Genomic DNA, 22,416 nt, shown 5'->3' with positions numbered 1-22,416 from the left:
CTTTTTTATATATATATGTATATATATATATAAAAATAGCAATTTCATAGTTATATACAGGCATTAATAAAGTGCATAATGTTATTGGCTATTTTGAAATCTCATTTCCTGAGGAAGTGCTAACATACATAGCTCCTCCTACGACATGATGTCGGCAGCCAGTGCTCGGGTATGACACCTACTCCCCGGCTTTTAATTCCCACGAATACATCTCCCTGTCTGGAGCCGGAGTCTAAAAGGAGTAGTGACAGCCTCAGTCCTCCAGGAAGCAAGTCAAGGCACCGATAGAGACTTCTTCCTTTTCCAAGGTGAACACGACGTCTAGGAGCGACCTCCCGCTGTTTTGGAGCTCTCGGGTGCGCACTACTTGGCGGTGGTCACGGAGCCATCTTCGGGGATCTTCTCCTCCGAACAGCTTCTTCCCGAGAGCTTGTCGTGGTGCTTGAGCTCGCTGAAGCGCTCCGCAACGCACTGCGCCGTGAGCCGGGCCTCGGGGTCGTGGTCCCAGCACTCGATAAGGGTTTCACACACCATCTGGATGCCCTGCAGAGAGCACAGAGAGAGCAGCCGTGATGGGGCCAGTCACTGCCAAAAGCCCATGTGTGAGAGTTGCTTTAGTGCCCTCTGAAGTTCAGGGGTTATTCACATGTGTCCTGGGGGTGCTTTATGGGCTCTGCTGCTACTGTCGTGGGGGCATGCTTTCCTTGTATTTTTAAAAGAAATTCTACTACAATATTTTCAGCACTTTGGTCGGTACTGTCATTTCTCGGCATATGTTCTGATACTTTATACCAAGAAAAGTGATGCTTTGGACTAGTGCTCTAGAATCAGGTAGGAGCTTTTTTTAATAAATATGATCAGAATTCTTGGATAATGTGACTTCCTGCTCAACCCATGCCTTTGCGTGCCTGAATTCTGCTTGGGTTTTTCAAACACAATTCTGATTGCCAGCAATATCAGGCCCTACATCAGCCCTTTATGAATTCCTTGCGGACTAACTAAATCTATGTGCAAATATGGGCCACAGTCCCACAAACACTTAAACATGTCACTCGCAGATGTAACTATTTAACCTTCATTGCAATGCTGATGCATATGTTTACAGGAGAAAAAACGGTTGCATCTCTGTAATGCATTTTATAAACATGAGGTATTTGCCAGGAAATTGTGTGCTTTGCTTTATGACACTAAAAGCCCATTAAGTAGGATTTATCTTAAACTTCTTATTTAAAAAAAATAACATTTCACAACACTGCATTAATTGCATAATTTACCTAATTGGTGATGTTGACTGATGTCAATGTTAATAGCAGAGCGTTATTGTCTGTATACAAATAGCATTAGTTTTCTGCTGGCATTGAAATTACAAGCAGTAAATTAAATTAAATATTAAACATTAACTTGAAATCAATAGTGCAACAAATCTCATTAAGGGGGGGGAAAAATTGTAATATGTAAATCCATTCCAGAATTTTATCACGATGAATAATGAGTTCATTACAAAAACAAGACTGCAGAGGAAGGAAATGAATATGGAAGAGCCATTACAGTAAGAGCAACTTCTACGGAGTTCAAAGCAGATCCTCAGCTGCTGCAAACTGTCACAGCCCCGCAGAAGCTGATGCGTCACTGCATTTTAGATAGCACAGTGTGAAATGCTGAAGGGATTCAAACGAAGGGAATTAAATCCACCTTCATTAAATGTCCTGTGAGTGTGTTATCAGGCATCCATTTCCTGCCTTAGACTCTCAGCTGAACCCTGCTGGAGCCAGCAGTGCCCATCCCGGTGACAGGCAAGCGTAGACACGTGGTCCTCCCAGTCAGTAGGGTGCCCTGTACTGGGGGCAGACTGAGCTCTGGGTTTTACACAGGGAAGAAATCTCTCAAGTTGAATGCAGGACACCTAGCTCCAAATCTGCAATCATTTTACTTGCTATGTAAACCCAGAGGTGACAAAATTCACAGTGTATCTTACAGCTCTGCTCCAGTACCTCAAGCTGCAGCCCTCCGCATACTCAGGCTTGCTGCCATGAGAGCAGCCATGGGCCTGCCTGGTGCCTGAGCACCACGGGGATCCCGAGCCCAGCGCTTCCCTGCCCAGGTGCCCTGGGCGTGCCGGCACACTTATGCTTGCCGCTATGCCTGGCTGTGCATGAAACGAGCTCCTGGACACTTCTCTGGAAGGCGTAACCAGCGGTACTGCCCATTTCTACTGCCACGTAGCGCAGTGCGCAGACAAGTCTTTGGGCCACCTAACAGCGCCCCAGGCCTGCTTTAAGTGCCAATGACTTTTTCTTTATAGGGGCTTTCATCACCTTCTGTTACATATGCATCATCTGACTCTTCCCAAATGCAGAACAGAAGTATTTGCTGACCATGTCTGCCTTTGCATTAGCATAAGCAGTATCTTTCTTTCATATCCAGCAACAAGTTGGTATAGATTTCCTTTTGCTCTTGAGAAAACTGTGATTATCCTCAAGTTTGCTGACCACAGATGTTCCTGTTGTTCTTCTGTTTCCCTAATCAGTTCTCTACCCTTCTATACTTTAATTTTCTCCACACGAGACCATGTATTTTGAATATCCCAAGAAATGTTCTCACACTGTTCCTAATTTTAAGCATTTTCTACTATTTAATTTTTATCTCCCAAATGATCTGGTTCAGGTTTCTTTTCTGCTTTGTTAATTGGGCTCTTCTAAAGTACCACGTATGTATTACCAGTTTGGATGTAATTTTGGCTTTGTGGAAAACAAACAACTGCAGACAACTCATGATCCCTTTCACTGGCTCATCCATAATTTTTATAAAATTTCTGCAAACAGTTCTTTTCTTTAAAGATGAGCATTAGTATAATCTCTCCTTCCCAGCTCAACTTGTCATTTAGAAGATGGTTGTACCTATGGCTCCTATAAATGTCAAGGGCTTTTTAGTACTCATAACATCAGATATCCATGTGTGCCTCAAAATACAGCTCTCCTCCCCATTTAAAGCACCTCTCCTCAATAACCCTGCTCATCACAGATGACTAGATAAGGAGCAAGTCCCTGTGGTCCAGGAAGGGGATGCATTCTGCCATGCTCACCAGGCGGCAGATGTGTTGTTCTTGGTTGGAAAGATGATTGATTTTGGCCACTCACTTGGCCTTTCTTAAGTAGGTGTTAGACTGTGATTTTAACATCTCAACTAGAATGAAAAAGGGAGTGTTACATTGCTCCTGATGGAAATATTAGTCGATCTTGGTTGCCTGCGCTTTTATAAATGTTCGCAATGCTTTCCTTTTGTCTGTAAAGACCACTCAACATATTTCATTGACAAGTGGAATGACCAAGCCTCACTTGTCCCCTGAGACGATTCTCATTTTATCTCTTCTGATAAAACTGCTCAGAACAAAGGTGAAGAAATGCATGCCTTTGGCTTGTTTCCATTCAGTTTCATCTATTGAGAAACTGGGCTGCAACTATTGCCTAGGAAGTGCAACCATGGTGTCCATGAAACAGGAAAGCTGACTGAATGCTTCACGACATGCAAGGGAAATGGACTGCTAATGCGCAACCTGAATAAAACCAGACTGGCTTGCTGAAGACTCATTTCCTTTTTCTTAAACCTGTCAACAGCTGGGATACAACTATGACTGCTCTCCATGATAAAGTACTGAGATTTGTTTTCTCTGCTGAAGGGGCCCATGTGTGAAGTTGTTCTCTTTGACCTTTCAGAGCCTGCACACAGTGTGCTTTAAGGCCCTAACTATTCTGTGGTCTGGATGATTGTTTGGTCTCAGGTTTCCAATCTTTTTGTTTTGATCACGTTTAGATTACACTGGTGGGCAGCAGAAATCCCAGGGCTTTGGGGTAGGCATGGTGCAGAGCACTGTGGTGTCAGAACCATGGCAGCACTGGTGTCACCGTGTGAGAGAACTTTATTCTGTGCAAAAGAGCGGTCCAGCCTGTTGGGCGGGACACTGAGTTAAGCCTCAGGCTTCAGGCAGGAGCTAAATGTATAGTGCAGCTCCCAGCTGCTCACATGTAGTGCTCTTACCTGATGGTTAAGCCAGGAGCTGGGGATCTCGGGTCGCCCTCTGTCTCTTAGGACGTTGTCCTTCATGCTTTCCACGCAGGGGTGTTCTCGCACTTTAGAGCCAAATGGGGGCTCGTACTCTTTCACTTCTGCCAAGAGAATAAGCAAACACAAGGGTATTCAGCTGGGCTGCGCTGGTGCCAAGTGTGAAGGGAGCTGGCTGTTCTCTGGAGGAGTAGGAGCTACTGATTAGCTGCTCAGTGCCACTGTTCTGCTTGACCAGCTCCAAACAAAGCAAAGCCAGTTGGCATTTTCAAAAATGTTTCAAATGTGTTTCTCCCACACGCCCCCTCCCTCCCCTCTTCTTTCCTAGCCAACTAAACAATTTTCATTTAAACCCTTTAGTACATAATCATATTAGCAACAGTCAGAGCAGCAGAGTAACCTATAATGGTTTGTGAGCCTTTCAATCTGTGCTAAGGCAAAACACACAGGACTTTCACGGTGAGTTTTGCTTGAGCCAGGCTTGCAAGAACTGGTCCCCCTTAGGTCCCCTGGAGTCCACACACACCTACCAGGTGAAATATAAACAGAAATCTATCTAGGTCATGATAGATGCTAATGTGCCAGATTGCTAGGAGGAAACAGTTGCTTGAAAGGGATGAAGATACAGTAAGGAGCAGCGCTGGAATCTGCCACGCTGCCCTCGTTTATTACTGAGAAGCATTCCTTTGTAGAAAGTAGTAGTCTGCTCTTATTTTAGGCCTCTTTCCCAAAATGGGTCAGTTTTGGCCCATGATGCAGGGGGCACAGCTTCCTGAAGGGGCTGCTGCCATTCTAGTTTTTGTTTGCATGTTGCATATTTTCTTTGCTTTCCTTTGTAGAGAGAAAGGAAGAGGCAGCCATATGGGACCTTTGGAGAAAACTCAAGAAATCTCTGAGAGCGGAAATATTATAGTAGATGCTGACACAGTGTAGAAAATGCTGTGGTTTCTTTGGGAACAGATGGCGACTTTACTCACAGGCCTAATGACTTGCTAGTATTAGATAAAGATTTATGAAGTTGGCCCGTTCTGCTGCCTCTTATTTCTTTCTAGGAATTAATTGAGGGTTAGAAATACTGAAGTGTAATCTACAAGGCAGTCTGAAGAATGCATGTGAGTGCCCAGAAGATGTGTGAAGAGAGATGAACGAGACAGGAGACACAGTACTGTTGTGTAATGTTACAAGCCAAGTTCAAATGCAGTGTCCAGTACTGCTCACTCCTCTCAAGGGGCATTTTATGGTAAAAAGAAGCTCAGAGAAGGGTGATAACAATGATTAAAGGCCCAGAAAAAATGGGGAGAACCTCTAAAGCTTGGCTTTGTTTACTTTGGAGAGAAAGGTAAGGAGTCATATGAAAAAGTACTGAAAATAACTAATGATCAAGATAACACAGGTCAGATCCTTCTGTCATGTCTCACTGTCTCACGATAAAAACAAGGTAGTATTGAACATAACTAAAAGGTGGACTTTTCTCCAAAACCTTAGAGTCAGGCTGTAGATCTCACTTCTACGTGATGGCCACAAGAAGAAGACTTTATCAGGCTACAGAAAAAGAATTTCTAGTGCTTAAAAAGCATAGCCAAGTTATGATAACACACATTTTGGAAGGGATATTAAACCTTGTGCTTCAAATGTTCAGTGTTTAGAGATCCAGCTGCAAACAACTGTGTGTGCAGTGCAGCAGATCACCCCACAGATGCCTCCTGCAGAGCTCTCCTTCCTTCTCCTGAACCATCTGGTGCTGGGCACTGTCCACACAATGCTCTAGAGTGGCTATAGTCCCGAAACACAGCTCTGATCTTCTCATACGTAAATCAGTTTCTTTAAGACTCAAGGACCAAAGTCTACTTCACACTTTCTTCCTCTACAAGAAGGCATACCAGTTTCACCCACATTAATGTGAGTTAGAGATTACTCACACAAAGTAGATTTGCAAGACTTTAGCCCTAGAAGTTAATTGGGAAGTTGCCATCTTGCTGGTCAGACCTGGATTATATGTAGCGGATGCACAATGATTACAAAGCAGATACCTCTACTTTCAAAGCTAATCAAAATATTAAAGTTTGCTGGGAAAATGTAAATAGCATGACCTAGATGGCCATTTCCTACACCTTCTCCATCAGTCATGGTTTCATTGTGGTAGTGGTCATGGACACCAGCCAAGGCTCTGAGATCTTCTTGCAGTATGAGTCAGAGGAGTCTGAATGTGCAACAGAGGGAAGCTGGTGCTGTGGTGCTGACCTGTTCCCTCTCACTGAGCTTAACCTGAAGGCCATTCAGGTTCATGGGATGGTTCAAATGGGGGAAGGGAAAGCCTTCCCGGGGAATTGATAGGTTTGTAATACATTTTCCCTGTTTGAGAAATTCTTTCTATGCTATGACCATTCCTCTTCCAAATGTAAAGATTGAATAGCTTTTTCAGGTTTGGGTTTTTTTGGTTGGGGTTTTTTTTTTATTTTTTTATTTTTTTTATGGTAAAGAAGGAGCAATTGAGGCCAGATGCCAATTCACTGTAATGACTTTACAGTAATACAGTCGTGCTTTCCCTCATGCAGCATGCAGCATCTTCTTGCTATTTATTATCTTGCTTCTCTTTCCCTTAGAAAGAAAAGCCCACTGAATCCTCTTGCAGTAAATTATCCTTATGCTGTGGAATCTCAGGTGTCAGACACATTTTGCAGTAATAGCTGTGGTTATTCATGGATCATGTTGACGTGCTACAGTAGATGTAACAGATGTCAGTTTGAGGTAGGTTAAGATGTTTGTGCCTAGCTGCTTGTGCACGGCTGTATACAGATGCTGAATCTATTTTTCATGCCTTATATGTTTCTTTCGATTGTTTTTAGACCAGTCAGGCACTAAAAATGACAACTGGCTGAAGTACCATAAATACCTCAGGTACCATGAACTACAGCACCTTTAGCGTTCAGTAACGGCAGAGTTCCTTCAACTTTAACCTCCAGCATTTAATCTTTATGGTTGTGAGCTGCCTTGCACTAATAATCACTGCACCTCTGGTTTCCTTTGTCACTGGCCTGGCCATAAATCTCAGAAAGGCTGGGACTGGATTTTTAGCCCCAAACAGAGACATTACTGAAAATCTATTTGTTGTGCCTGATGAATACTTTGGAAAATTTGGCTGTGGGTTCCTCATGAAAAATATGCCTTGCTCATATAATCTTTTTCTACTCTTAAGTTCTTTGCAGTGAAATTCTCTTCCTTTGGGTCAGAACAGCATACGTGCAAACCCTGTCGACACTCCCTCATGTGATCTGTCTTACTGATTTCTGTGGGACAACTTCTCACGCTGGAAGATGAAGGCTCACTTGTAGAATCAAAGCAGGAGCGAGGTGAAAGAAGGCCAGCAAAAATCAACTGTGAAGCACAGTCCACAGCAGTGGGCTTGCGTTCAGGAACTTTTAGGTCCTTTTGAAACACCCCTACCTTTAGAGTTTACACAGGGTGAGCCACAGAAGGGATAAATCAATCGATGGTGGAGCTACTGTGGCAGCTCATGCACACCCCGCCCCGTGTGTGTGTGTGTGTGTGTGTGTGTGTGTGTGCAGATTGTGTCTTTCTTCATGCTAGAGGAATTTGGGTGGTGGATCTACTTAGCTGTTGCACGAAGGGATAATAATGCATAAAGCAGAGGCTCAAAAGCCATTTCATGGCTAAGTTTAAGGAGCTGTCAAATGCTTACTTCACATTTTCCCTAGGTTGCCCTGTTCCACTCCTTCAGAACACGGATGCTAGCTGGGAAGGGTGAGGGTGCGTTGCAACAGGTGAACTCACTGTGCAGTTTCTGTTGCACAGACATCTTTCAAGTGACTTCACATCAAAGACACAGCCACCCTTCCAAGGGTTTGGAAGTGCACCAGCTCTGCCATTCGTGTACAGTTACAGGCTGCTTAGTCACTGTGTGCTGCATCCTGAGGTGGGAAAGTAGAGGGAGACAGAGCGCATCAGCGCCCAACATGGAGTGTAGTGTAGCGATCTGATCTATTGCTACCTGGGCTTGTTGAAGGACAGCACTTGCTACCTTACATGTAGTACTGTGGTGACACTTAGAGAATTTCTAGGACATGAGTTCTGTCATGGGGTAACGCTGCACTGCGTGGATGCACCAGCTCAGGCTTATATGCCACCACAAGCCAGCACAGTGCAGACATGCCCTAACTGGGCTCTGCTCCGCAGAAGGAGAGGTTTAAATCAGGCCCCAGCTGCAGCCACCTCAGGGCCCAAAGCACAGGCACAGCCCCACTGTACAGGCTATCAAAATGCTCCCTGCCGCCAGAAACTGTCACCTCTCCACATCAATATGATGAAAGCCGAGCATTTGATGACGTACAGGATGCACAAATGTTTAGTTACCAAACTGTGGCTCTTGCCTGACTCTTTCCAAGTAAGCATAAGATTATTCAGTGATTTTATTCACATTAAACACAGCTCTGGTAAAGCAAGGCTGCCATTTCAAACAACGCTCTGCTGCTATACTGAAGCCAGCCACCACTCCAAGCAGTACAATACTGCACAAGCAACGTCGCCATTTTCTGAGGGGTTTCTCTTCTCCCTTCTTCACCAACCTCGTGTATCCAAAAGTTCCCTTTCCTCTCCTTCTCCCCTGCCACCCCCAACAGTCCCCCACCCGTAGCAGCTCCAATACAAACCAGATGGTTTTCTTTTCTTTCTAGGAGGCTGTCAGAGAAATTACACTTGCCTCAGTCTCCAAAGCTGTGTCGCTCTGAAAGCAAGTGGTTGAGATGAAAATTATATTTCTTGCAACATGCAGCATCTGGTGCACAGCTGTTGCACTGAATGAAATACCAAGTTAACGGCAGCGTGGTGCAGTTGAAGTTCTCCCCAAAGTAGTATTGCTGAGTTTCTAAATATGCCTTTTAAATTATACTCCGGTGAAAAATCAGTCAAACTCGATCTTTGCCTCTGTCTCCCTTTCCCTTGTGCCCCATTTCTGCTTCTCCATATTTAGCACAACAAAGTAACAATGAACAGCATGGCCTTTCTCAAAAGCCGATCCCCACCTGCTTATTTGCTACGGCAGCTTCACAGTATGGATTATGCTGCTGGGTATTTTTGTTTAAACGTCTGCTGACTGAAAAGGCCTGGCATAGCACGGAGACTGTGTTTGACAAAGCTGCTGTAGTGAAAAGACCTGCCTCCATCGCCTCCCACACTCACTGAACACCTGCACGCTGACAAATGGATCCTGAGAGCTCCCTTTGTAAAAGAAATAAGTCACTGTACCTTTAGGTGGCTGAATGGCAATTGCCCCCCCCCCCCTTCCTTCCCTAATTAAAGTTGCTAATGCTGCTGCCTCATCTTAGACTGCCACTCCTGCCCTCTAAACTGCCACAGGTTTCTCCAGTGTCAGGGAGCTGACACCACTCCAGCCTGCCCTGCAAAGATGGTGCCTACATCTTTCAGGCTCCTTTGGAAAGGCTGGCTGCAATCAGGTCAGCCTACTCCAGCTTATACGGGAGGTCATTCCTCTCAGTGCCTAACAGTTTAGGAAGAAAAGAGAGGTTTGTGTGAGTGGAGGCAGCTCCTTGGGAAGACTGTCAGGAGAGGAGGGAGTCTCACGAGTGACAGATGGAGAGAGAAAGCAGAGGGGGAGCTGTAGTCATGAATCACTGTAAGGGTATTTCACCAGCTGGTTGCAAAGATAGCCAGACTGCACGAACCAGGGGAAAATCTAAGAAGGAAATGAGAGAAACTGTGCAATGCTGCTGCAGCTCAGTACCAGTGACAGGCTGAGGGAGCTTACACCCTGGGAGTTGTATTTAACTGCTCTGGATGAAGACACTAAGCCCAAGTTCCAGCCCCCACAGATCTGCCCAAGTGCTCCAGTGGTTTTGCTGGGGACTTCAGCCCCTGGAAAGATGACTGAAATAGGGAAACGAAATTGAAGAAATGTGTTTCTGGAGATGAGGATGACTGGGGGATGAAATGAATAGGGAAAATCAGGATGTGGGTGGGGGTTAAGCTCCACCTTGAAAGCAAAGGGGATGCTGGGCCAGAGAAATCTTTCCTTTTCCTGAAATGACTTCAGCTCTTCTTCTCAAGGTTATAATGGGTCAGTCTCTTCTAGCTAAACACACTGGTGATTTTCCTTCCTTATGAAACTCCCTTTATATCCTCTTTTAGGCAGTTGCCGTCTGAGAACAGCAGCAATAAGGTTTGCTCTCGCCACAATCTCCATTTCACTGTACTCAGCAAATACGAACAGGAAGGGACTCAGGCATCAGCAAAGATAAAAGACTCCACTGTGAACAGCTCGTATTTATATTAATAAGGTGAGTTCCTAAATGCAAGAAACAGAGAGAGCTCCAGAGACAGGGCAAAGATCCTTTTTCTCAGGTTTTAAATCTCCTCAGCCACATTTACAAAGTGCTGATGAAAGGCTGAGGTTGTGCCAATGCATTTAGAAACAGGCGTGACCACGACAGTTAAATGCGGATAGGTTTGCCTTCGATTATGCCAGACTGAGGTTCAGTTCCTGAAGCACCAAATGTTTTTTCCCTGAAATGTTTGACTAGGAAAGAATTTTTTTTTCAGGCTTTTATGCTAGCACTAGCTGTTTGCACACATACTCACTTTGTAGCTTTCCCAGCAGGGTGCAAACAGGGGCAAATCTGTTGCCCACAGTCCAGCCCACCCAACGAGACTAAACGCTGGTCAGACATAGGAGGAGACTGAGGTGGAGGCATTCCTCCCGCCTGCACACGGACACCGTGATGCAGCCACACAGCCACCGTGCAGAGTGGCTTCAGAGACCTCCATGGACACCCTTGTGGTATCCCAAGGATGTTAGTAGAGAAACAAGGAGCAGCTATGCACATCTTCCCACGGGACACTGGTTTCCCTCCTGTACCCTATGTTCCCCACACTGTAGTGCTCTAGCCTGCAAGATTGTCCTGTCTCTGTGGCAGCCCTTTGAGATGCAATCGTGCCAAGTCTGATGAAAAGGGAGACTGTGGTTTTGGAAGAAGGGTAACAGATCAAATCATAGTCACATATCTACTATAACGTCCACATTAGTGCTACCTTTAACAGCCCCACTCCTTAGACTGCCTGTCAGAGCCCTGGACTGTGCGGCAGTTTTTGTTACAATGAATGTTAGACAATACCAGCAGACTGAAGAATTTTATATGTAACTTAGTCTCATTTTAGTCCCTGAAGTAAGGTGAAAATCTTCAAACATGGCAATATGTAATGCAGATATCTCAACCACAACTTTTCTGATTTCTAGCACATACCAGTGCTGCACACTGGGAATTCTGGGGCAGCTTAGGCAGAGCAGAAATGGAGATTTTGTTTCAGTGAACAAACTCTGAATATGAACAAGCACAGCAGCTCTTCCTGGAGCTGTTCTGATAGTCAGTTCAAATCATTTTTATTTTGTTAGTGCACTTCATACAACAAACATCCCTTGATTTCTCATATGGATAATCTCTTGCAACATCACAAAAAATGATGAGCAGCAGCTGGGGATTTTGGGAAAGCAGGAAGGTTTCTGTATCACTATGATGGCTCTTACTGAAATGATCAATCAGTAAATTTGACACTGAACTGGCCCTCATTAGGTTTCAGAACTAACATTCCATGAAAGTAAATGGGAGGCAGTTATCACTTCTTGGTCTTAATATTTCAAATTGTCCTATGTTTCCAATCATTTTGGGTGAGGTGAACCAGACTGAGTCAATCCATGGCTACTCAAGATGTTATAGGAAAAACCAGACATTAATTACCTTTAAAAGTGGTCTACCTAACAGCAGGTTTATCCTTACACCAATCGAGAACCAATTTTCTTGTGCCCTCAGGTGCTTGCCCTTCAAGCCTGCTCGTGCACATGTGCATCCCATACTACCAAAGGCCTGTAAATTTAGAGCATCCAGGTACACTAGAACAATTGTTGGGAGTTAAAAAGAATCATGCCCTCCCCAGACAACCACAAGAGCATGTCTGTCCAAACATACTTTTAGAGAGAAGAAAACTGATAGCACTTACCTCCGATGCCATTACAGCGAGATGTCATTTCCCAGAGGACCAAAGCCATGGAGTACACATCTGTTTGTTTGAAGGACTCCACGTTCTCCAGGTTCATCCTGGATTCCAGAACCTCGGGGGCCATGTACCTTGCTGTGCCAACCTACAGGAGAGGAGATCAGGGAGAGCTCAGGAGCTGGAGTTGTAATTCATGTTTTGGATTCTGCTGCGATTTAACTTCAGCTTTCACAGAAACAGTGCCATTTGATGTGTATCCAAAAATTCAGGCCATACTTGGCACAGGTCATATTTTCTGCTGCCAGGGGAATCTGGCATTGTCCTGACTACCAACTTACTTGCACCTCCTTTGGTAAAGAAAAAAAAAAAGAAGCCCTTTTTAGTTCCTTAAGCAAATAATTTTGACACTAACAAGCTTTCTCACTTTTTGACTGTTCACAGATAAACTCTGCCCTTTGGGCCTGAAGCATTGCTGCTGACAGAGTGTCTTTCGGATGAGCAAGAAACACATTGTATTCTTTTGCGCTGCATATTACAGTGTTAGCTGTTTCTTTTCATGGTAAGCTTAAAAGAAAAGTGGTAAATGCAGGCCTGGCAGAAGGAAGTAAATACACAAATACTGAATGCAGAAGCACACATTTGAATCGAAACCAAAAATCAGCCCCTTTGTTTGAAAAGCCGTTCTCATAAACTTTATTCATACTGAGCGATTTTCAGAAATGATTTTAGCAGCTTTGCTGAGATACAGATTATGACCTTGCATTACAGAAGGCAAAGTTTAAATGTCTGTTTTTATCACAAGAAAGGATTTAAGGAAGAATTTTTGGATCACTCAACAGTTGCTCTCAAATGACAAACTCTTCACAGGGTAGGTATAAAAAATTTATCCCCCTTGAAAAACTGCAAACATAATAAGACTTTGATCAGGCAAAGCCAGTTTCAAATTGGAGACTGATTAATCACAGAGATGAACAAGCACCAGTGGGTGATGCAGTAGGACCTGTGATTCAAATGAGCTATTTGTAGACTGCACTACAGCAATCACTCCAGGGCCCAGCAGCAAGCAGGACTGCAAAAGACCATTTCAGTTACTGGGTCTGCAATTGCAGGCAGCCACACAGTAAATGTACAGTCCCTGAAAGAGCCCTAAAATATCCATTTTACAAGCTTCTGTAAACATGCCTTATCACCCCAAGCTCAGGGCAAATGGGTAGAAGTTCCACAAAAAGTGCAATGCACCGTAAGAAGACAGCAGGAAAGATCAAGGACATAGCTTTGTCATAGCACCCTGCAACAGCAGAGAATTTCTGTGTCAAAAATATCCAAATGGTTGTAGGATGAAAGCCTTTATAAACAGAGGACAGAAAAAACCCTGTGCGATCAGTCCCAAAGTTAAACTCCCTATTATGTGGACTCTGTGATGAATTTAAGGCCAAGCATGTGAGCAACAGCCATACACTGAATGGGTCCTTGGGACAATCATGTCTCAGCACCACTGAGTTGGCCAGCATCTCCCTCTGCTACAGAACATGAACACATGGAAACTCTGCAGCAGAGGCTGTTCCTACCCCGCAATCCATTCCCCAACACACAACTTCTTCCCCAAGCAGATCCCATCCAAACCTTAAGAAGGGTTACCTGTACACTACAGGCCCACAGTCCCACACCCCCAAATCCTGCTGTTTTTAACAAGAGTTAATGGTGCCTAAATACAGATTCTTAACATTGTCATAAAGCACTGTCTGGCATTTCACACTCTTCGCAGCAGTGAAAATTATTCTGCAGCTTTCCTGGACAATGGAGGATCAAGCCCTATAACTAAAAAGTACAGCGGGAAACACAGAGAAAATTTAAAATTACTTGAAGAATGGTATCAGATCAATCCCATTTCCATCCTGCTCAGGATTTATCATGTGTTCCACTCTGTTTGTGCCCTTTTATCTGCATTTGGATTATTAGGTTTTGGGTCAATGAAACTTTTCCTGTATCTCGTGGAAACTTGAGCCCTTAGTCTCAAAGGCATTTTAAGTATCGTTTTACCAATTGTACCAGCAATTCAGAGTTGGTTGCCCTTCTGGAGTCTGAATATGCTTTCTCTTTGCAAAGACCAGTCTGTTTTCAGTTCTTGCTTCTCCAAAACTTCTAGCGAGGGACTGTCTCTCTTCCTGTGGTACATTATAATTTTTGTGGCTTTTGGATCTTTTTTACTGCAGATCTCACATTTCTTTCAAGCTGTTGAGGGATGCCTTGTGCCCTGAGGTGTGTCAGACAGAGGGGCAGTAGATATCCCTCTTCATCTGATTAGGGAGACCATGTGTTGTTACACGGTTGCTCATGCTGCTGAGGTGAGAAACTGCTGGCCTTGCTGGCACCCACCAGTCTGTTGAACACAATGGGACAAGGGTCCAGATTTTTGTACTCATGTTAAGTAACGTCTGCAAATATTAACCACCGTGGGTGGCCAAACTGAGAAGACTGCAAAGGGTCTAATGGGGAAAAAGATTATTTCCAGCCAGTAACTAAGGGTGCTGGTACTGTATGGTCAATAATGGCTACATTTGCATGATATGGAAGGTAGGTAGGTAGATGGGAAAGAAGACAGCTTTGTAAGCCCAACAACTTGCCTTGAATATTACTAAGGCTGACCAGAAAAACGGTAAAATAGTTTTACTCTTTCATGTATTTCATAGGAAGCTAGAGGTTTCCTTGATTTAAGATTTGGGTCAGCTCCATTATGTACCTTCAAAGATTGGACCTCCTGGTGGGAAAGGTTTGAGTCAAAGGGTAAAGTTTAGAAATTATGCATAAGGTGCAAGACCCCTTTAGCAAAAGCTGCAGCACTGAAGTTGGCATGTTGGGGAATTTGAGTGGGTGGTGCTTGTGTGCCCAGAAGAAACAAGGTGGAGGTTGAAGTGGAGCCACTTCACACCATCTTATCCCTTGTCACAGAGAAGAATGACACTAGCTGGATCACCCTCAAACAGAATCAAGGAAGCTAAACAAAGTAAAACAGTGGGCCTCAACACCAGTGCCCAATGATACTGATTCCAAAGCAGTAACCTGCTCTGGGCAGCACTGTACTTTGTCATCTGTGTTGGTGTGGACTGTGGAAGTGGCAGTATCAACACTACCCTCCTACTTCCGAGTGTCTGTGAGCAATGCCAGAGAAATCAGCTTAAAATATGGGTTGGCTTTAAGCAATCAAAGTGTCTGTGGGGTTCAATTTCAGAGCCCCTGCCTTGCACTGCCGAATACCCTGTTTTCATTTCATTCCAAATGGAACTGGTCTTATGGTATGACTTCCCTGAACTCCAAAAGGGTCTGGCATGCTGGAGAGAAATGATATGTCATTGTGAGTGGTGTTTGTATTATTTTAAATACAGCTTCCTTGGTTATCATTACTCCTGGTGCTGGTTAATAGACCCTCTCAAAATGAGATTAGGACAGTTGCCTCTCACTAAGGAGACTTTCAAAGACAGATCTTCATTGGATAAACAACGACAAAGCTCCTGTGAACTCAACGGAGCACTAGTGACTGAAGAACTGTCCCTGAAAATGTTCTAAACCAAAATATTAGTTCCATGTGGAGTAAAAGTCAGTGTAAATGGACAGGCTTTGATGGGACCTATGTATGAAAATATAAATGTAAAAATACATGTATAAATAAATGTACAATTAAATAATTATGAATTAATTAACAAATGGTCTGAATGTATACGGGAGTTTTCATTAGAAAAGCCAATATTTAGAGATTTACTTAAAAAATTTTATCTTCAAAGCATTCATAAACATCCTCCTGGCATCCTTGTGAAGTAGATGAGTATTATCCATGTTACTTAGTTGAAAAAGCAACAAAAGGGCAATTATTTTTATTTGAGATTCTTGCATTTGCATGTATTTGGAGAAAGTGCCATAATCTTAAACAAGTTTATTTTTGGCCTTTTAAAGTTATTATCTATCTATCACTCTAGTTATCTGCTTACACCTCTCAAAGAGAGAAGAGTGAACTCACATATGCTGGGGTACACCAGCAGTGGGTCTACTCACACAAAACATCAGGCATGAAAACTGTAGCACATCCTCACAATGTGAAGCACATCCTTATGTGTGTGTGTGCATTACAGCAGCCCCAGAAACAGTTGCTAACAAGCTCATACACACTTAATGAGTGTATAAAGAGGATGGTTGCATCGTATACATATGCAACTCTCTGATTATAACAAAACCTTCATTGCACATTTCTCACTGTTGCTTTAATGTTTAGAGCCTCTTTGTTTATAAATACTGTCACTTTAATTTTTTAAGATTTTAAGTAAATATGGCAATATAGAATTCTTCCTTTTTTCACCCCAGAAACTGACACACCAACTGGTACAACACCCTCACCCTCACCCCCCTTCAAACTTTTAACTTACCTGCCCACTGTTAGCCAAGTCATCCACAGACAGAGAAGGGTCCAGTCTCAGGGATAGCCCAAAGTCACAGAGACAGCAGGTTAAATCATTTTTCACCAGGATGTTGGAACTCTTTAGGTCTCTGTGCACAATAGGTGTTTTGGGGCGACCACAGGGTGTGTGATCACTATGCAGATGGGCAATCCCTCGGGCCAAGGACCCACCCAGTTTCCAGAGGTCCTCCCAGCTGATAATGTGCCGTGTGAGATATTCCTGCAAGTTTCCTCTAGCATGGAAGGCAGTGATCAACCAATACTGTTTACCAAGATCTGTCTTACGCTCCTCTGCTGTCAAGAATTGGAGGATGTTCTCATGCTTGAGGTTTACATCTGAAAAAATGTCTTTCTCAGTTTTCCAGGAGGCATATTCTTCATAGGGGAAAATCTTGACTGCCACAGTTTCATACTGCTCTGATGTGTTTTGCTTCAGTTTGGCTTTATACACTTCAGCAAACCTTCCTTTGCCAACAACAATATCCAACTCAATGGGCAGCAGTTCGGTGTTGTGGTTGATGTTGTTGGCGCAGGTAGAGCTGATGTCTGAGCGGTCATCATCTAACATAATGGCACAAACATCACTGCAGTCCTTATGTTTCCTGGGCTTAACATTCTTCTCCCATGCCTTATTGAGCTTTCTCTTCTTATGAGTGCGGTAGGCATAAAAGATAACAATCACAGCAACAGAAATCACCAGTAACGGGACAAGGCTTATGATTGTGACTTTGGAAATTTCGTCTTTCTCCTCTGGCTTATGAGGGTCATCTGTAAAGAGGAACAGAAAGAAGGCATACATTAAATAATAGCTTTATGTATACAGGAGGCTGTCAATAATTATAATTTTTATCCAGAGTGAAATACATTATCTCCTCCACTAACAGTAAATAATAAAAATTATCACTGCTTTCTTACCTCAAAATGTTGTTTTGTATATAGGTCTCCACTTATCAGGACTTCCCTGTCTGCTTGTTTTATATTAAGCCAGAACTGAATGAGTGAGAACCTAATGTAATTTAATAGCTTTGTTCTTTCAGGCTCTTAATACATTATGGATGAAACCTTCACTTTCCTGAATACAATAGTCAAAGTCTCCTGCACTTACTCTGCCAACGTATTCTTGACAGATCTGCCCCTTTAACCAGTAATTACTAGAACACATTAATTTTTCTAAGAACTGGATTGATAAATAAATAGACAATGCAGCATATGAATTCCCACTTGCCCAGTCATCACTCCAGATCCGGTATATTTCAGTGGGATCCATGTAAACACATCTTCAGGAAGCCTGTCTGCACACAACTGCTGCAGGCTAACATTCAGGCACAATATGTATGGCTGCATAGACATCTGAAAAACAAAACTCATTCTAACACTTTGATGTATGTGAAAGAGTGTTGCTACAACAAATTCAAACACCTGTATGTACACAGGTGTTTGAATCCTGCAGGCACAATCAGGCATGTATGACACATCTGAGAATTGTCACCCCCCCCATGTACTTTTTGCATGGATTTATGTAACTGAAAACATCCTCTGTGTGTCACTTGCTGGCTGTACACTGGCTGTCCTGTTGTAAAGCAGTTGAAAGTTCACTCCAGGCTCCTTAGTTGGTGCAGTCCACACAGTAACATATTCTTAGGTGGAACATATAGGGATAGGGAATAGAAGAACAATAGAAACATACTCTAGAATACGGAGATGTTCTGGGAATGGTATAGAACATTATTCTAGAGGCAAGAGCTGCCCTATCAACTCTAGATGTGACCCTTCTAGTTCAGTTTGGAGTATTTTTTAGGGAAGGTAAACAGTTTAAAAGAGAACAGTTTCATTCTGAAAATAGATTAAAGAAGGAAGGTCAGAGTTTATCTGAACCTGATTTGATTTGACACATGGAAATGTACTCTCCCAACCTATTTCTTCCTTTGAGTCAGAGCAAATGTACTATATTACCTTTCCATGAGGGAGGGGATTGATTGGAAGAAGCCCTGGGAGTCTAACCTGAATGGACTAAAACAACTAAAGCCGCAATCAGAGTTAAGCAAGTGGCTTCTGTTGGCAGCATGACACTCTGGCAGATGCCTACAGCAATGTCACTGACTCAGGTTCTGTGTATGGGGCCAAATAAGTCAGTAAGAAAAAGAAATGTTTAACAAGCTCTGAAGGGAAGTTGCCACTAACTACGTTAGCCACTAACCTGTTTCCCCTACTCTGTGCCTCTCAAAATGAAGGTAAGCAATGTTGAAAGGGGTGGGGGAAAAGAGTTTACAATTAGAACAAACAGTACCTCTGACCCTCCAATTTCACATATAGTCACTTTTCCATTGGAAACACAGTTAGCTGGCAAGCAGCAGGAACCATCAGCTATTCAAAAGGCAGGTGACAGGACATCTGAAGAGTATATGCTGCTTTATTTGGAAGAAGGCCTGAATCCTGAACCAGGATGTGCTTCCTCTGTTTGAAAGGTTCATCAACCAGATGTAGAGCAAGTAATTCAATCTCAGCCTCTCTCACAGAATTTCAAGGAAGAGGAAGTGCCTTTCTAGCACTGACATTCCCGGCTAGTACAGGCCAGTGGCATTCACTAGCACCACCTACAAAGAATGTGTTTCCTTCATTTATGCAAAAGAATTTCAGCCAATCCCTTCTTCCACACCTATGCAAACCACAAATCCCTATTATCAAGTGATTTCCCTTGGCAGCAAAATGTTAGTAAATTTTAAACTTTTTAACTTTTAAATAAAAAAATACTTAAAAGTTCATCACAGATTACAGGCACCCCTTCTGCGCTTCTCAGCATGTTGAAGAGGGGAAAAAAAACCCATTTTTTTACGGCCCTTACTGAAGAAATATATTTAGAAAGTCCAATGTACTGTCAGCAAACAGAAGATTTGCATTGCTTATTCCCATGTGCATTCTTCACTCTCAAAAAATCTACTTTATAAAGAACTTGGGAAAAACCCTGGTGGAGGAGAACTGACTACATTGTGGGATGGCTGTTTCGGAGTTTTGGCTGCAAGCAGGCCACAATGGCATGAACGCAACTATGATCTGTAACAATCAGATAAAATAGTTTTGATGAACGTTTGGGGTTCTGTTTTTTGGTTTTTTTCTTGACCACAGAACAGCATGCTTGAAGTTTGGACTCTGCTCTTGGAAATGAGTAGTATGTCATCTATATCATATGGTACACTTTTTCACAAAGATGAACAGGGCCTCTTTAGGGCCCTTTAAGCCCTTTTTTCTTTCCCACATAGCTGCAATATGTAGCCCAGATATTTGAAATACAAATATTTTTCTAAATGAGGGAGAAAAAAACCCAAGATGTATTAGTTATCTTTCAAATTTCTCCCCATGAGTCCAAGCAGTTGGAGGGTAGTTGGGTGCACGTTCAGCTCTAACTGAGAAGAAACTCACCCAAAGCCACCGCTGCTTGACTGTTATGGCTACCTGTCTGAGGGTCTCTGATCATTCCTGTAATGCCCTAGAGCAGGCTATATTATTTCGGCCTACAGCTGAGAAGTCTCCAGCAGACTTTGGCTCTTCCTCATTTTGCACAAAAGCAAGCTCTGCTTGTGGTGCAGGGGGATTTCTGGGTGGAAGGGAGAAACTGTTGATGTTGCAAATGTCACTTGAAAAAGAATGAAAAAAAATTTTAATCAAAGCAGAAGCTGCACAGTTTGGCCACTTCCCCTGAGCACTGTATCGTCCTGCACCCCTGCTGCAAAGTGACACATCCGCTTTGGCACCATCGCTTGGAGGAAGTAGGGAGGCAGTGGGTGAAAAGTATACAGCTGCACATCCCCACCTAAAGCAACAGGGGCGAAGGGTGTGCTCATTTTCAGTTTTTAAGACACTAGACAAGTCCCACTCAAGGCTTGGGAAGTGCAAGAATGAGCACCCAACGGGGAGAACTGAACCCTGAGCTTAAAAGAAGGAGACTGAGCTCCCTGCCAGCAGAATTAAAGGGGACAGCAGCAGCAAAGAGCTGGTGGCACCGAGAGCTTGACCGAGCAAGGCATTTCTGGCACTGCCTTTGATTTTGACTGCTGATATGAGCAGAACAAAATCAGCCCTTCCAGCTCAAGCTAAGGTTGGGGTAGTTCTCTGTTGAATCTGTGTACAAAGTCAGGGCAGGATCAAAATTCAGAGCATATCTGTATGTTTGCATAATGGCTAGCCAACATTTTCTGGCTTGACTACAGGACTCTAAGAATAAATATGTTCATTTGCTTATAAATAAATACCTATGACTCAAACCCGATAATTTCAGAAATGGGAATGCAGCTTCCTCTTTCTGAGCACCGGAATGAGCAAAACCTGGCTGCACAAGCAGGCAAGGAAATGGTTAAATGAAACAGCCTTTCAGGTTTTGCAAACAGGCTCCTAAATAACTTTCCCCACCCAGAACTATTATTTAGGCACATCAGTCCTTTCTTAAGCTTCAAAAGAGCCTATTAATATAGCATAACAATAGAGAAGTTGAGCTAAAAGAAAGCTTCCTGTCTGCGGTTTAAACTAAGCACAAGCCATCTGCACAACCCTTAACACTCCCTAAGCCTTTAGGGAATAGGGCTCAGGTGCCAAGGAAGATGGAAACACTGTAGAGCCCCTGTTCAGTTAGGAAGCTTCAAAACACAACAGCGCTTTGCCTGCAAATTCTTTAGGTTGGACTGGGTGCCTTTGATTGAACTTCAGTGTCACTGAACTTTGGAAACAAGAAATAAAACAATGGCAATAAAATTAGGACCCACACTTTAATGCACAGGGCAGCAGAAATGCACAGCCAGTCCTGACAGAACTACTTCAGTGCTGTTTGCTGCTTGTGCGCGTTCTGATGTTGCTGCCCATTCAGCTGCTAGTCAAAGCCACACAGCAGGGTAAGAATATATTTGATATTGGCAGAACTCAGGTTAAACATATCAACACTGATGTATTGCAAGCTCGTCTGATGTCTTAAAAACTCCCAGAAACACACAGTCACAAAATATGGGCCCAGAACCGGGACTGCGATCTAGTTATTTTGCAGGCATCTGAGACACAAAGCAGCCCTTTGAGCTGACTGGAGGACAACTCCGTTTTGCAGCAATTCTGAGGTTTCCAGGTTTGGTTTCAATTCCACACTGGAATGAAAGCTAACACTTTTTGAATGTTTTTGCAAAAACAGAATTCTGTTCAAATGTTGCAATTTGGCAAGAGACACGAGTGCTGAATCCCCACCAGTGAGGGGACTAGTCTGGGGTATGGGAGCTCCAAGTTCAAGTCCTGCTCTGTTTGATTCAGGGAAGAGCTTTTCATCTCTGATTATTCTGAATCAGGCAAATGTGAGTTTGAACCTTGCGTGTTCACCAATTTCTGGGCAAGACACTAGGCAATAAAATATGGAAAAGTCTGCCCACCTCTTTCACGCTACTTTCTGGATGAAAACTAATTCCATAAAATGTTTCATTTTCAGTGAATTTGGAGTTCCACTCTGAGCAGCTGTTTGGGGTAACTTAGTTTATCCCCACTGAAGAATCCTCAAGTGACAATGAAATTGCGTAGTTCAGTGTCTCATGTACCTTCCTCATTTTGGTCTTTTTACTATTAAAATGGCTTGGAAATCTTCAGCAAAACATTTTTAGATGGGAAATGTCGATTTTCAAAACAGAAACTCTGCTTCTGACATTCCTGTACTTTTCCCTGAAACCCCTATCTTGAGGACAAAAGTGGTCTGAAAGTTGATCGAACTTCTATCTTTAAAAACTTCTGCTGATTTTACAGGCATTGTTTTTTGGGCTTTGTGGACGGGGTGGGGAGGTTGGGAGGGGGGCTTTTTATTAGGAAAATGGTTGATCCTGACACAAAATACTTGGAGATAATCAAACTCAAATGCTGCACCTCAAACT

The 22,416-nt window shown here is 43.3% G+C and overlaps 1 protein-coding gene across 1 annotated transcript in view; it reads right to left on the bottom strand.

Annotated features, from left to right (window-relative positions):
- Nucleotides 1-363: 363 nt before the first annotated feature.
- The window catches only part of TGFBR2 (transforming growth factor beta receptor 2), a 66,842-nt gene continuing 44,789 nt past the window's right edge, over nt 364-22,416 (bottom strand). Inside the window, exons 4-7 of the mRNA XM_075705654.1 lie at nt 16,497-17,296; nt 12,085-12,226; nt 4,036-4,163; nt 364-543 (exon numbers count right to left, since the gene is read on the bottom strand). Of these exons, the coding sequence (XP_075561769.1) occupies nt 364-543; nt 4,036-4,163; nt 12,085-12,226; nt 16,497-17,296 (1,250 nt within the window). The remainder of the gene's footprint in view (nt 544-4,035; nt 4,164-12,084; nt 12,227-16,496; nt 17,297-22,416) is intronic.

This window comes from Pelecanus crispus, chromosome 2 (assembly GCF_030463565.1).
Source record: "Pelecanus crispus isolate bPelCri1 chromosome 2, bPelCri1.pri, whole genome shotgun sequence".
Lineage (NCBI taxonomy): Eukaryota > Metazoa > Chordata > Aves > Pelecaniformes > Pelecanidae > Pelecanus > Pelecanus crispus.
This window is presented reverse-complemented; position numbering and strand designations above follow the sequence as displayed.